This window comes from Priapulus caudatus, unplaced genomic scaffold (genome assembly GCF_000485595.1).
Source record: "Priapulus caudatus unplaced genomic scaffold, Priapulus_caudatus-5.0.1 Scaffold686, whole genome shotgun sequence".
Classification (NCBI taxonomy): domain Eukaryota; kingdom Metazoa; phylum Priapulida; class Priapulimorpha; order Priapulimorphida; family Priapulidae; genus Priapulus; species Priapulus caudatus.
Window position 1 is genome coordinate 143,690 of NW_014577747.1, and position 16,133 is coordinate 159,822.

General features: G+C 41.6%; 2 protein-coding genes across 4 annotated transcripts in view; one reads left to right on the forward strand and one right to left on the reverse strand.

Annotated features, from left to right (window-relative positions):
- The window catches only part of LOC106812780 (zinc finger RNA-binding protein-like), a 21,724-nt gene extending 11,138 nt beyond the window's left edge, over window positions 1-10,586 (forward strand). For 2 of the 3 annotated variants that reach the window (XM_014816752.1, XM_014816753.1), the window contains exons 12-21: window positions 212-360; window positions 545-676; window positions 1,670-1,853; window positions 2,245-2,395; window positions 4,394-4,482; window positions 5,712-5,807; window positions 6,451-6,562; window positions 8,192-8,289; window positions 8,741-8,879; window positions 9,090-10,586. In XM_014816752.1, the coding sequence (XP_014672238.1) occupies window positions 212-360; window positions 545-676; window positions 1,670-1,853; window positions 2,245-2,395; window positions 4,394-4,482; window positions 5,712-5,807; window positions 6,451-6,562; window positions 8,192-8,289; window positions 8,741-8,879; window positions 9,090-9,151 (1,212 nt within the window). In that variant the 3' untranslated portion in view covers window positions 9,152-10,586. The remainder of the gene's footprint in view (window positions 1-211; window positions 361-544; window positions 677-1,669; window positions 1,854-2,244; window positions 2,396-4,393; window positions 4,483-5,711; window positions 5,808-6,450; window positions 6,563-8,191; window positions 8,290-8,740; window positions 8,880-9,089) is intronic. The other variant, XM_014816754.1, reaches the window with a different exon arrangement.
- Window positions 10,587-11,727: 1,141 nt separating this feature from the next.
- Window positions 11,728-15,025, reverse strand: LOC106812781 (splicing regulator RBM11-like). Its single transcript, XM_014816755.1, has 2 exons — window positions 14,615-15,025; window positions 11,728-12,668 (listed from the first exon to the last, which is right to left on the reverse strand). Exons 1-2 carry the CDS (start codon window positions 14,696-14,698, stop codon window positions 12,240-12,242), a joined length of 513 nt encoding a protein of 170 aa, XP_014672241.1. The 5' UTR covers window positions 14,699-15,025; the 3' UTR covers window positions 11,728-12,239.
- Between the last annotated feature and the right edge of the window lie 1,108 nt (window positions 15,026-16,133).

Here is a 16,133-nt window from a genome sequence, read left to right on the forward strand (position 1 = left end):
GCACTGTGTCTTATATTCTGCTACTGCTGTCTACTGATATGTCTTATATTCGGCTACTGCTGTCTACTGATATATGTCTTATATTCCGCTACTGCTGTATACTGACTGCTACTTCTTATTTTCTGCTACTTATAATTCGCTACTGCTGTATACTGCTACTTCTTATAATTCGCTACTGCTGTATACTGCTAATTCTTATATTCTGCAACAGATTCGACGGGGTCAGACGTACGATGACCGTCACATCATGGCGAAACACGCGATGATATATCCCAATGAGAAAGAGCTGCAGGCAGTACAGAGCATTGTCACTGCCACTGAGAAGGCCCTAAAGCTCATCTCTGACCAGTTGGCAGAACAGTGAGTAGAGACCGAGCAGTACGCTAAATTTGTGAATGAGTATTTATGCATTTTGTGTTTATACGTAAATCTGTGTCAATGGTTATTTGAAGTAAAATGCACCAGTGCTAGTAGTAATCAAATTAATCACTTGCATTGCACAAATATTCACTTGAGAAACTACAGTTGTAAGGTGTTGTTTAAGGGATGCACCAAAAGAAGAACCACCAAAAGAAGAACAAGCAGAGGAACAAGAGGAGGGCAAGCTTCAGATAAAAAAAGATATTAAAGTAGAGACAGAGAGTGATGTGGAAGAAAAAGACGATAACAAAGCAGAGTAAGCTATGCCTTGCAAGCAGAATGTTATGGAATATGTGTTTCTATTCATGTAATATTCAAATGCTAGATAAAAACATTGAGTCTATTGTTATTTTTCTCGGAACCAAATTCTCTATTTCCACAGTAAGCAGCATAAGGTAAAACGCGCTCCTCGGCACATCTCACTTCATCTCTATCTAGAGCTACTTATCTGCTTCTACCTATCATCTCTGTGTAGTTCTGCAACCCATTATATCCTGTGTGCTGCCCTGCTTCCACCCTCGTTGTCACTGCCATTATGTATGCGCAGTCTGTCCCCGGTGTCCTGGTTGCTTGTCTCGTTACGTCCTGGTTCATCATGCCTCGTTTATGCAATGACCCAATTAACCTTATGCATGATCTCATGCTTGGGGGCTCGTTGTCAGAAACGAAATGAATCGTAACATTAACTTTATCTCATGGACCAACTCGTAGCTTAACAATGCTTCTGATATTGGTCTACGAGGCAAAAGTTAATGTTGAGACTAATTTTGAGACTATTTTTACCTCCGCCCAACGAAGTTGGAGGAGGTTATGTTTTCGCTCTCGTGTGTTCGTGTGTTCGTGTGTTCGTGCGATCAATATTAGCGCGGCGGTCGATCGATATCACCCAGCGAGTCAGCAAGCCAGCGAGCCAAGCGAGCCAGCTCGTAACACATACATGTTACATGGGAGCGTGTACATGTTAGTACGCTGGCGTATATCGTGGGTTGTTCGTGATTCGTATGGCGTATGTCGTTGGCGGAGGTATGCACTCCGTGAGTGCACTCTGTCCGGTTGTTTCTGTTAGCCGGCCCGTGGTTAGCGATGATGTGTGTAGAGCTCGGGTGTGTGTGAGCCTGGGATGAATGCCTTCGTGTGTAGGGAAGATAAAGAAATGCTTGTTGTCCCCAATAATTTGTTTCTGACAACTCGTCTCTTTTTCTCACGCGCGTGTGTCACGGTTCTTGATCGCCTCTCGTCTGCGTTTCAGTGAGAAAAAGGAGGAGGAGGACCTGAAGCCACGCGCGCTCAAGGGTGTGATGCGGGTCGGCGTGCTCGCCAAGGGGCTGGTGCTGCATGGCTGCCTCGACGTAGAACTCATCCTGCTGTGTGGCGAGAAGCCCAACAAGTCTCTGCTGTCGAGGGTCGCCAAACTACTGCCCGAAAAGCTGGCGGTGAGTGCCGCGTGCGCCTGCGCTTATTTTTAAAAACTGTATATCCAGACAACTGGTTGTACTTTAATCATTTTGTTCTGCATAACTGCTGCCAAATGAGATGGCAAGAAATGCACGAAAAACTTTCCTGTTTTTACTGCGCCCTAATCTCTTACGATAAGCACCACATCTAGCACATATGATGGTTAACTGTTGCAACCGTGTTTGTCGGCTTTCCATCATCCACGAGTGTACACCGCGACGCGCTAGCGTGAAGCGCGCGCTGGCAGCTGTGGCTTGACCACTGGTCTGAGCAGGCTTGCACTGAGCATGCGACGTGCGTGCGTGGCGTTAACGTGATGTGATGTGAGCTGTACTCGTGACCGCGGTGTCGTTCTCTCGCGGCGTTCAGACGGTGACGGAGGAGAAGTACGAGATGAAGCTGTCGGTGCGAGACGCGGCCATCCTGCTCGCCTCGAACGTCGAGCCGAAGAGCTGCGTGAAGCTGACCCTCACCTCGCCGCTGATGCGCACGAGCACTGACGAGCCTGAGGACAAGCAAGGTCGGTTACGCGTCCCTCCGCCCCGGGGGAGTGTGACCAGAGAGAGGGACGCGTGGTGGGTTACTCACTCGATGTTCTCTCTGGTCAGACCCCCCATGCTGGTGGGGCTGGTCGCCCCATCGGGGATGTTTTCTGTTCGGATTTTGCGGTTGTGTAGTCAGAGGAAAGTGATGAGTTTACGTTTGCGATGTAGCTTGTGACGGCTTTGAGGGCTCAGAGACTTATTGTTTTCTGTTTCGTTTCTGATCCTGCAGAACTGTGCTGTATCTGTGAAACTAATATTAAACTATAGCATAGAGAACTAGTATACAATATAGATTTAAGACTGTATTACCACTGTCGAGTGTTGTATTGTCCAGTGAGTTCAAGAAATGGTTATATTTTTCCAGCTGATATCATTGAAATTCTGAATGCAATCGGGCAGTAGTGGAAAAGTTTCAGGGCTCTCTGGGGGAATGTAAACCTTATTGCCGGCAGATGGCTAGACATGGTGTTCGCTCTTTTTGTAAAGATTGCTGGCCAAATGTTGATATCACTGACATCACTTTTCTCTGACTGAATGTGATTCATTTAAAATGCAATTTGTTTTTTTCGCGATGGATACACGAGCATCGTGTCTTATAACTTCCGGATTACTGCCTCTTCCAAAAGATGTGGTTTCAGTTAGGATTATGTAAATAATACAGATATGCCTGCTTCTCCTTACCGATTCACGGTATTTCGTTCGGATTATATTGGATTATAGTAATATACGGTCCATAAGTTCTATTATTTCGTCTCTAAGTTGAAATATGACATTCATGACGGAGGGCTAATTTTAGTATAGCTGTTGTTTGCATACATGGTGATCCTAGCCATTTCATTGTTATGAATGGGTTGCATAAATGTGGAGGTAAGTGGTGGTGTTATTCTTTCATGATGAACTAATTTTGAACATATTCTGTTCGTTTCTGGCAGCATGTATTTTGACTGGCTGCCAGTCTAATACATTTCGCTGTTTGTATTGTAGAGTTGTATGTTGGGAGACGATGGATTTTTGATCATTCAGGGGCAGGTGTGAACTTGAACCAACAGCTAATTGCCAGTTCACTAGCCAAAGCCTTCTCGCTCAGTCATTCTCCAGCCTTCCTTATATCAGATCACCCCTTCCCACTTCTCTCCATTTTTCCCAAAGTGGAACCTTCTGTTCAGTTTGTGTTGTGGCATAATACTCTACCCCTACACGTCTGGTTATCTTTACCAACTAAACCTTGTGCTAAGTTTATACGTAACTGCAACACAGTACGCTGTTCCTTCACCTCTGACTGCCCTCAACACTTACCTGTGTGTTTATGCCGTAGCTATACTGCTCTGTCCCTACAATGTTAATCCCCTCTAATAGCTGAACCATGCATTCAGTATATGCTGCGCCCAGCCACACGAGTATACCCCTACGTCTCAAATGAGCTCTAACATCTGGGTTTTTTTGCTCAGTAAATATATGCTTTTACCTTTATACTTTACTCTCTCCCTACACCACGAATTGCCTATTTAACTGAAGTTTGGCTTCTCTGTCACTACACCTGTAATTCCCTATAACTGGAACACCTTTCATTCAGTTAAAACAGCTGCCACACTACTCTGTCGCTTGGCCACGAATCCTATGGGCTATAACTGCAAAACTCTTGATATGGTTCATGCTGCAGCCAACTACTCCCCTTTCAGTGCTAATCCCCTCTAAACAGCTAAACGTCTTGCGCCAAAGTGTGCAGCTAGCTCTTTGTTTTTCTGTCCGGCCAATTTTCTTTCCTGACAATGTTGATCCGCTGCCGTTCCCTGTCGTTTGACCGATTACGTCCTGGTAACGGATGCGGTGGTCTTCTCACTGCCCACTGCATTCCTTTCCCATCTTCTCGACGCTTCTTCCTGTGCTGGTGACGGTCAAGGTGGGTTCCTCCGTGCCCATCGCTGCTGGTGAGAGAAACCTGCTCTGATGGTCAAACACCCATTCCGTTGTAGCTACTCGAGCGAAAGAGCCATCGGACCTGTTGGATAAGCAGAAATGCCAAGATGCTCTCGCAGCGCTACGTCACGCAAAGTGGTTTCAGGTTTGAACTTTTGCTATTATACTTTGCAGCCTTATGTGTAAGCGTTGTTGACGTACCGTTGTGCCTAGTCCCAGTCCCTTCTACGCACTTCACCAAAAAGGTGTCAGTTTCTCTGATGTACAAAGCTCACAGTTGAAGGGAGGGTTTGCAAGAATAACTATTGGCTCCGAACACGACACAGCAACACGTGGATAGTAGTCCTTAGCTACATTAGCTCGCGAGCGCATTTACTTCATCTATTGAGTAGAATTGCAGGTGTGTAAAGTGGTAGCATTATATATCAAATTGAATTTCAAGTCAGATAATAGTTGTAATCACAAAATTGTCGAGAAAAGCAACAAAATAAACTCTCATAAGATGTAAAGAAAGGAGGTGTAATTTCACTGAATTCGTGTTTCTTCTCAATTTAACTCTCACATGACGTCTTGCGGTTTGCATCATTGACGGATTGTTGTTTGGTATATCTTGAGAGATTCACAAATGCACATAACAGTACACTGCAGCGCCAGTATTTGAGACTTTGTTGGTGAAGTTGGCCCGATCAGCCCCCCTTATCTACTGTATAGTGAGTGAAACCACTGTGTAACATGAGGCTGGAAAGTGCGCTGTGGATGATTTGCTGTGGCCCAGCTTGCCTCTAAACACCTCGGCGACAAACCTTAGCAGAGTATTCATGCACTGGCCTCTTGTTCGTTACATTGCCTGTTCTCACTCGATGGGGAAAGGTGCAGCGTGCAGGCAGTGTGTCATGCTTAGCGATGTTCACTTGTTTCTAGTGACTCGGTGATCGCGTTTCGCACACCACGCGAACGGGTATCCCGATTTCATTAATCCTCGTGTGAACAAGTGAGCATCAGTATCTGTAACACTGAGCTTGTACCGAATTTGCCAAGACTGTTGTTCTGTAAGAGGTTTGTCACAGAAGAAGTAAGCTGAGTTTACATCCAAGCTTGGGGGAAGACGTGGTAGTAGGGTCAGATGGAGCTTTGCACGTGTATGTGACTTTGTAATGTGGATCGGCAGCCTCAGGCTATTTCCACACGAATGCGTACGTTAAACCCGTGTAAACGTTCTTCGACTCCCACTATAAAGCGCACGTGCATCAGCTCCGAAGGTTTGCGGGCCACGAGTTAGGCATGTGTGCCGGTTTCGCACGCAGGCGGTTTTTGCGTGCAGAGCGGCGACGGTTTCCGGGATCGGTCGAGTATTAGATTCGTGCGTGTTTGCAGGCAAGAGCGAGTGGACTGCAGTCGTGCGTCATCGTCATCCGCATCCTGAGAGATCTGTGTGACCGCGTTCCAACCTGGAAGTCTCTGAATCCTTGGGTGAGTGTGGGAGTGTGGGACGCAAGCTTCGGCGATGCTGTGCCCGTGAAACGCTCGCTATTACAGATTGCTAGCGTAACTACGCGATAGATATTGTTGGTGTTAGGATGAAGCATCGGTCAATCTGTTGGAGAAAGTTGACAAAGTTGACACTTGCTAGAAAGACGCAGTGTTGTCAAGGCATGAAATTCAGATTTTTTGCACCGGGACAGAGGGCTGGTAACAGCAGTTTTTTTACCAGCCCTCACAAATTTTGTTTGCTGTTGTATTTGCCAATGTCATGTTTCACGCTTGCATTTTCGATTTCAAATTTGTAAAATATTGATATATTACGGCGTGATATCCTTCAGGTAAAACAGTAATGGGGGCTATTTGGTATAAATTTGCTATAAGCTGGTAAATTTGCTATCAATAAAAGTGTACGTACTCGCTAACTCGCCTGAAACCACCGGCTCGGAGGGCTGGTGTTTTACCAATGTTACTGGCCCTTCAAATAATTTGCCGGCATAAGCCGGTGGGCCGGTGCTAATTTCGCGCCCTGGTTGTTATTCCATGCGTGCCACACGAAATTCATTCACTCCACCTGTCCCGTGTCCACCAGTACATGGTGTGGTTAACTAATATTGTGTCGTGGATGTTGCAGGCGCTGGAACTTCTGTGTGAACATGCCATCAGTAGCGGTGGAAACAACATGACACCGGGCGATGCCCTTCGACGGGTGTTTGAGGCGCTCGCGTGTGGAGTTCTCCTTCCTGGTAGGTAATCGGATGCACTATCAGTAGAGCAACACTACGCTGTACTAGTCCATTTAGGTCCGTAGTCAACTCGCCGCGTTTATATAGCAGGGTTCGTAGCAGGTCTTCCAAAGTCTTATAAGTACTTATTTTGCCAAAAATAAAATAAGGGCCCTTATTAGTACTTATTTTTGGTAAAATCTTAGAAAAGTACTTAATAGTCCTTATTTTTTTATAAACTGTTCTCGACTTAGTGTAAGAATTGTTGTATATATAATACGGAATAATTAAATCTGCTGTGCAATTGTGTATATATAAATATTATTAGTGATCTTAGTCGGTGATCTATCAAAAATCGCGTAAAAAAAGTCTTATTTTGGCCATGTGTCTTACTACTATGAACCCTGTATAGATTAACTGTTATTAGACTATTCCCAGTCCATATTACCCTAGTCCATTATTTAGTCTATTCCCAGAGCATTTTATATCATCGAACAGTTTATGTACGATGCCAGTATCAACTTTTATCTCATCCTTCTTTGTAGAGTAGTAGCTTCATATGCATCTTAATGACAGCTGTGAATAGAACCTGGTATTAGTGGTGAGCAGAAGGTGCCAAAATTGAATGAACAAGATGGCAGCAGTCGGGTAATGGATAAACGGTGGTCCGGGAAAAGTGATCACAAGTGCAAAAAGTAGGGGGGCACCTGATGCTGTCAAGTAACGCATGCTGGGTGTTGGGATTGCTACCAAATCTATTTGACATTCTATTTGTGTGTTATGCTATGGGTGTGTGTTATGCTATGGGTGTGTGTTAACTAGGGGTAGGATGATACAGATGGCTCACGTTACGATCCGTGTCATGTTACAGCATTCACGACACGATACGTGTCCCGATACTTTCAAGAGAAACTCTAGCAAACTATACACTCAAGGGTACTCTACCAGTCATGTGAACGATTACAAATTAACAACGTGGAGCAGTTAGTAAACAAATACAGTGAAATTGCGAAGTGTATGTTTCTTTTGTCTTTGGATGAAACTACTCTACTAAATGATATGGATTTTATCAAGAGCTAATAAACACCTTGAGTGTACAACGGAAAAACGGGAAAATAGTGCTATTTCACGGCAATATTATTCTACTTTGCTACATCCTGTGAGTCTAGAATAATTTTCTGGTATTGCATTAAGCAGAATTCTTTGCTCTCTAAAACAAGACCAACTGCTTGTCAAAACGATACTCCTAGGCTGAGATATTGGCTCGTAAACTTCCCCTCCCACAGGCCTCACGGCACCTCGCATCCACAATATTCACTATCACTCTTGCCTTTTGCGGGTTAGGAAAGTCGCTTCGTGGGAGTTCGGTTTTTCCCGCGATAACTTTATGAATGAACGGCGTTTCGGTTATCATCGGTGACTTTCGGGAGCATCGCCGGGGTCATCCCTATAGACCGGGGTCATCCCCTGCGTATCAATATGTGTATCGTGAATGGTCAAACTTATTGATACATGTATTGTCAAGGTTTGTATCGTGATACGTCGATGTATCATTGAATCGTCCCACCCTTAGTGCTAACGTAGTGTAGTGTTGGGCATGTGTGGCTGTGTGAATGTGTGAATGTGACGTGGCTTCACGATTCGTTGCAGGCGGTCCAGGCCTGCTGGATCCGTGCGAGAAAGAACCAACCGACGCGGCCGGCAACCTCCAGCAGCAGGAGAGAGAGGAGATCACTGCTAGCGCCCAGGTATTGATTGATTGATTGATTAGTTGATTTAGTGACTAGGTGAGCACTTTTTTAGGGTAAACCCAATTGGTCAATGCATATACAATAGTAATATCATGTATCACAATTACATACTTCACGTGTGTAAACAGTATGAATAGATAAGATATGCGTGCAAAAAGTGTGATTGTCATGGGCATTTATTTCTATTGCGGTCCTTACCACAAAGTTAGGTAAAGTAGCATGCAATGAAGGTAATAGAGGCAAAAGTATTTTATCAGTGCTATTTCATTCCAGCTCCACCTTCTTTGCATAATGATAGTTACAACTTGAAAACGCTTATCGCAGTTTGCAATTCGTCATGCCCAGTATATGGTGGTGGCATCATGTTAGCATTGGCATTTAGATCACAATTCAAGATTTTACATGTTAGTTTCCATTTCATCCCAGCATGTTTGCATTATATTTGCAGTTTGCGCTGAGGCTGATAGCGTTCAGGCAGATCTACAAAGTGCTGGGTATGGATCCGTTGCCAGCACCACGGTTCAATCGTAAACTTGGCGCCAACACACGCAAGCGCAAGGCCGACGGCAGTGCTCCCGAAACTGAAGGTATGAATGCTAGTGGGGGAGTTTGATATTCCAGTGTGTAGCTTCTTAATTATCTGAGACGTCTCGTTCAGTCATGTTTTCGAAGAAGTTTCGATTACAGATTCGAAGCACATTACAGAAATTTAGTGAACGTACAGGGCAAATCAACTGTTGAGCTATGTATGTATGTGTATGTTTCTAATGATAAAGTATGGTAATGAACGGTTTCAGAAGCTGGCAAAAAAGAGAAAAAGGAAGGTGAAGTTATGGAGACTGCTGCAACCACAGCCTAAGTGTGTTGTCATGGCCACTCGTGTTAATTAACTGAAAGAAGTCTGTTTATTATTTACGTTTCACGTAAACATGGTGGAAAAATTTAGAATTCTTTGATAGATATGATATACGTGCATATTTTGTTCCTAATTCCTGTCGTGTTTAACTGCTTTTTGGATAAAATTCTAAAAATAAAGTGATGTGATTACACTTCTTTTTAGCTCTGTCAGCATTATGTAACAGGCATATATGTAATGACATGGCAGAGTAACATGATGATCCAAAGTTAGTTGGAACATCAAGTACTCGGACGCATGTGACTTTGTTCTTTCAGTGCCTATTATTTAACATATTATTTTTGCTCGACGTAACACGATATTAGTATTAAGATGTTGCATACGTTCGTACAAGTGTGCATGTGTTAAGTGTGCAGGTAAAAATGACACATTCTGATAAGATATGGAAAGAAGGTGTTGACCGAATGCCCTGTCCTATAACAGGTATAAGGTCAGAAGGTAGTGGATGATGAAAATGTTTGTACAAGTGTATGTTAAGTGTGCAGGTATAATTACTGATTATAAAAATTAATGAAATGAGGTGCTATCCGAATTCCCTGTCTACTAAGGAAGTTGATTAGGGAAATGAAGAAGACCAAGAAAAAAATTATTTCCTAATGAGTCAAATTATGCACTTGTATTATATTCTATGTCAATGCTATTCGTTCAAGACTCCATTCAGTTGTACGGAGTAGAAGTGTGTTAGTTGTGTGATCAGAACATTCATTTGCAGATTGTAGCATTTGCAGGCATTTGCAGATGTATCAACTGTTTAGGCCATTTCATGTATAAATGGAAACAGAAACGTATTTTGTCTTGAGACTAGTAGTTTGATGTATTAAGAAGAAATATAGTTACGCTTGTGTGCACTACACTATTTGTTATAATATTAAATATTAGTAATAAACAGCCAATTGTTTGGCATGATCGTACATTTGTTTCTAAAACATTCAGAAATTGTTTCATTGGGTAAACTTGAACATAAAAGTTGTACTAAAAGAATGTCAAATTCGTTTGCGAGTTGTGTATTTTTGCTAATAACTGAGCATTGAAGCTGGTTAACAAGTTCCCTTACTGAGGGTGCCATCTTCCAATCCTGTTGCTGTCTATCGTGCTTCATTGATTTGTGTGGATGCCGCGTGTCTTGATGCTTATGTAAATAAAAGTTATTGCAATTCTGCTCATTAAGATTCCTTTAGTACCAGGTTAAATGCATAGTGGAAGTATTATTTGAATTGTTGCTTCCTGAAAACTACACGGTAGGTGAAGAAGAGTTGCAATGCTCAAAATGTCCATATTGGATAGAATGCACATGGTATTTAAATGTGCTAATTTCAATATAAACTAACTAGATTATGTAATACGAAGACAAAATAAATGAGATTGGCGTATAGATAAATTTGCTTCGATTTTATTGTGTACTTGCGTTATCATTCAAGATCATATTCGTCAGATACAGGGATGAGAATTGTCTGCCGATTTGACAGCCGCGTGAATCGTGCAAATGTTTTAAAATATTTAAGTTTAATTATTATTATTTATTTTTTTAGTGCAAACGTTTAATGTATATATTGTTAGCCATTATGTACAGTTGCTAGATTAGCAACAAAAAGTCATGGGGAAGGCCTCAAATCTGTTGTTAAAATAATATATTACAAGTATGGCTTTTGCAAATACCTAAATTGAGCTGGGATGTATCTCCACATGGCCTAAAGATGCCGTTATAGTCCATTTTTCTCAAAAAAATTATGGGGGGGAACCCCCAGCCCTTTCCCCACTTGGCGGCTACGCCGCCTCGTACTTGTCCTTCGTTATCTTTTCCTCTGTTTTCCCTTCTTGCTGTTCTCAACCCTGCAGATAAGGTTACTGTGATATTGTGTTAATGATACAACTTGTAATGTGGTTAATGTGATATGTACTACAATGTCTATCATCAGGGGTTAATAATGACATGTCATTAATGATTTAACAATTTGTCATTATTAACCCCTGATATCATGTCTGTAATAAATCCTGGCTGTAATCATGTACATTGTGACGATTTGGCTAGGCAAAAACTGACAGAATGTCAGAGAACTGCAAGCAATAATGAACACTGCAATAAATAATAATAATAAATAATAAATAATAATATATAAATAATAATAATAAGAACACTGCAAGCAATAATGATTGTCATCATCTAATAGAACACACATTGAACAGTATATATACAGTGCAGGGGTAGAAATTGACTTTTGAACAAGGGAGTCCAATGGACTCCCTACCCTCAAAAAGAGGGAGTCCGCAGTCTAAAGTTCAAAATTAAAGATATTAACAATAAGTTTCATGTGGTTGCACGTCTGCCAAATTTTCTTTGCACATTTGCTGGAATGCTGTGCTCTGGAACAAACTAGTTAGTATAGCAGAATTTTCAGGGAGTCACACGGACTTGCATATGTCAAATCAGGGAGTCCGACAGTAAATCGTGGAGTATTTGACTCTGGTCGCATTAATTTCGCACATTTTGTTAGCAAGTAAAATAAAGCGAAAGCTTTCAGTGTCAATAATTCATCAACAGGTTTACTATACAAGTGACGTCTGATGTACAAACATGTACACAAATATACAGGAAAAGCACACTTCATCATGTGAATGGCAAAAATGGCCGAATTGGCTGAATTGGCAATTTCATTGATTAATGGGAAGTCAGGAAATGTCCTCATTTACATTTGGTGTAACTATTTATATTGCATATCACAACGTGCTGGACTGAAATCTATGGTCTAAAACTCGCAATCACTTTTCTGTAAAACATGGCACGACTGCATTTTGGATGAGAGTGCATCCAACTCACAACTTTCCAATATTATTAAATGAATGATGTATTTTTTCACTATGATTAAACATATTGCTGTGGAGTTAACAATTGTGCCCACAAGCTGCCATTACTGCAGTTGCATCTGGTTACAATATATTAATGCAAAATATAGCTTGCATTAACATGCAATGCTCTCATTCATTGAAAGATAGCAAAAAGTGTGGCTGTGGTACGATAAATCCCAGAAAGTACTTAACCCCAGTAGCCAGATGGTGTGACATTAGGTCTCTGCTGGTATGCCATTTGATAATAATATGCTATTGCCGCTTGAGGGCTCATGACAAAATTCCTTGACATCCCTTGAAACTGGGAACAATTTGGCTGCATCTGTCTATATGGCATGCCAGCTCCAGGGATGCTCTGTCCTAAAAGGTAATTTTGCCCCAAAGACACGGCCTGCGGGAGTCTGTTTTGGCGAGAAAGTGTTTCGTAGGATGAATCTGCTGGTGACTGTTGTAATTGTCTTGCCTTTACGATAAGTGATCGTCCACACAGCGTCACATTATTGAGCAAGTCGACGGTATATGGAACAGACTGCTCATGCTTGAAGACGGCAAATCCGAAAGTGCGTTGTAATCCACTCCCATCTTTTGCTATCTTGACACTTTCTAGAGGCCCTGCCTGAAGAGAAAAACACATGTTAAATATAAACACGAAATGTATTTCCTACCAATGTCTTAATGTTCTTTTATTCTCTTTCGCCTATTCAATAGAGTTCTCTATATTCTTGTTGTTTATGCACAGCGGCGTGCGTGATGTCATAGATATATATTAGAATACAGGGGCCTGTTGTCAGAAACAAAATTAGTCATGAGAGTGAGAATAAACACTAAAAAATGCTGAAAAAAACTCGCAATGATCGCTTTAAGATGCCTACCGTTGTTGCTTGAGTAACAGTAATTGTTTGAAATAACAATAAAATGTCTTAGAACCGCATGCAAAGAAAAAATCATGCACGATTACAATTTTGCGTTCTCTTGTTGATTTTCGCGGTAATATCTCGCACTTTCTCGCGGTACCGCGAGACGTCAACAAGGGTACAGTAATGCAAAAATCGCACCGGAGATATTTTTGGTCAGATGTAAACACAGAGGTGCATATAGTAGCGTAACACAAACAAGAGTGTAAGTTGTAACCTCATAAATATTAGTCTTCAAAAGTCCTAGGGACTATAACGAAGACGGAGAGATAAGTGGATCAAATCCTCGTTGCGTACCGCCAGCGAGAATACTTATCACACACAAATAGATGCCCCTTTGTTTTAATTATGTTCGCTTGTTTGAGACGCCATTTGTGATTTTTGAAAGTCTTGACTCGAAAAAATGTATTGCTGGTATGATGTGGTCAAATCAATTTTTCTATGCTAACTGCATAAAATATTGGTGTTTTGAATGTTGGTGTAATCAGTGATATTTTCGCTGTCAGATGAGACTATATTCAGCTATATTTCGTTTTTCTGAGAAAAATTCTCGCAATGATCGTTTTAACATTAGTCTTAACATTAACTTTTTCTTTTAGACCGTCGACAGAAACGCTGCGAAGTTACCTGAATGAAAAATCGTAGCAGATTTCCTGATAACAATACAAAACAAAGCGCTGTCGACGGTCTACGAGAAAATGTTATTGTTAAGACTAATGTCAAGACTAATTTTGTTTCTGACAACGGGCTCCAGATATCTATATCAAGAGTTCATAATAGGAATTTATGATTTTTAAAATTAATGAAAATAAATTCTGAATTGCAATTTGATTCTGAATTAAAATCTGAATTATTAATTTATGAAAATAGAATTTTCTATTATGGACTCTATGCCTATGAACTTCTATTATGGAATAGGCGAACTGTAGACCGAATAATTCTGTCCCATATAACCTTTTTTATATTTTGGAGATGGTTATTGGGACAACGGGGTTCCTTGAAATTTCGTGAGATCGCATGCAAAATGCATGCGCTGCGAATGCGGCCCGTACGCCGCTATTGGCGCGAAAAAAAACCTACCGTTCCCTTCTACATGGCTTTACCTTGCTACTGATATGTGTATACATTCATTTCAATCGTTATTCACTTCTTAAATGATTGTTTTTCAGAGAACCCCGCTTCATTTAATTTTACTAAATTACGTTCGTCATTTACAAACAATCAGACCAATCAGAGTGAGTCTATCAGACCTCCTGCAGCGCCACAGACACAAGCGAGAACCAGGGGCTATTGTAAGCCTCGCTCTGATTGGTCTGATTGTTTGTAAATGGCGAACACAATTTACTAAAGTTAAATGAAGCGGGGTTTCTGTAAAACGATCTTTTAAGAAGTGAATAACGATTGAAGTGAATGTATACACATACCAGTAGCAAGGGAACGTAATGTAGAAGGGAACGGTAGGTTTTTTTTTGCGCCAATAGCGGCATACGAGCCACATTCGCAGCGCATGTATTTTGCATGCGATCTCACGAAATTTTAATGAACCGCGTTCTGTCCCAATAACCCTCACCAAAATATAAAAAAGGTTATATGGGACAGAATTATTCGGTCTAGGCGAACTGGTACTCGAAGTAAAGAAGCGAGGTACCTGCAGGAACAGTTCGAACAACAATTCTTCATCAACCTCTCGCGATATATTTCCAATCCACACTGTTCTGTTTTCATCATTCATGTTCGTCGTCGAAAACTCTTCAGCATAGAGAAACACCCAGAATGTACTGGAAATCGGAAAAAAAATCAAAGAACACAGGTGACAGGGTCAGGGGCCAATTCACAATTGTGGCAGAATCCTAGTTGTTTGGGTACCCAGCCGTCATTCAAATGTAGACTTTAAAATCGACAGGGCTCTTTTTCGGGGTCTTGGCTATCTTGCAATCTTGACATATCATAGACCATAGATATATATACAAACACAGAAAAAGCACTGTAGTGTTGGTGTGTTTGTATCTAATAATCTATGCATAGACGACAATGCTAACACGACACGCATAAACGTTAAACCTGTTACCGGATATGCATTGCTGCCATCTGGCGTTAGGGGACTCCAATCGTCTAACCGGCAAAATGTACGCACACTCTTGCACACTTATTGATACGAGAGGAGATTGAACACGTATATCATATGATATCATATGTGTGATCAAGAGCTTTAAATAATAACTAGGAGAGTGTTATAAGATCGAGGTAATAATACCTAAGGGAATACTAGGTAGCAATGCTGAGAACAATGTATACATAATACATGACATGTACTCCGGCCTGATGACATGTATACATTGTATATATTGCTGAGAACAATGTATTATTATATTGTTCTTAGGACCAATGCCAGGAGCGCCACCCACGGTATTCACACCAGTTATATTTAAAAAAAAATTGTATTCAAAATCAATTTTAAACCTAATTCCAAACTCGATTTCCAATTTCAAATTCGATTTCCAATTTCAAACTTGATTTCTAATTTCAAACTCGATTTCCAATTTCAAACTTAAATTCCAATTTCAAACTCGATTTCCACTTTCAAACTCGATTTCCAATTTCAAACCAAATTTCAAACTCGATTTCCAATTTCACACTAAATTTCTGATTTCAAACTCGATTTCCAATTTTCGTTTCAAATATTATGCGGCCCATACGCGCCACAATCAGTGGCCACGATACATTGGACTACATCGGACCAAACGCGCCACATCGCGAAAAATCTTTCGTAGCGCAGGCGATCGGCCGAAGCGCGCCATCCTAGACTGCGTCCAGCTTTCATACGCCATATCCAGCTGCGTAAACACCGGAAACAAGACCCTATCTGTCGGAGGGTTAGCGTCATTGACAACCGTGTAATCAAGTTGGAAGCAAGGAGTAGAGTGAATGAAAGAGTCTAGTCAGTCTACCAGTCTATCGCGCCCGCCTGTACTGTGCATATGTACTGGCGCATTGTATCAAGAGCGTATAAAGAAGGACCTTCTTAATACGCTCTTGATTGTATACAGCTGTTAACCCCCCCCCCCGCGCATACGCTATTACGCTATGCTATGCGCGCGGTATCGCTCATATGCTATTATACGCACACGCACACGCGCACGCGCACGCGCACGCACACGCACACGCAC

What these genes read in the sequence shown, in the direction of transcription:
- LOC106812781 (XM_014816755.1), bottom strand. Translation starts at nt 14,698, where the DNA reads ATGAATGATGAAAACAGAACAGTGTGGATTGGAAATATATCGCGAGAG. An exon ending in TGTTCGAACTGTTCCTGCAG is followed by an intron (nt 12,669 to 14,614) that starts GTACCTCGCTTC and finishes TTTTCTCTTCAG; the next exon opens with GCAGGGCCTCTAGAAAGTGT.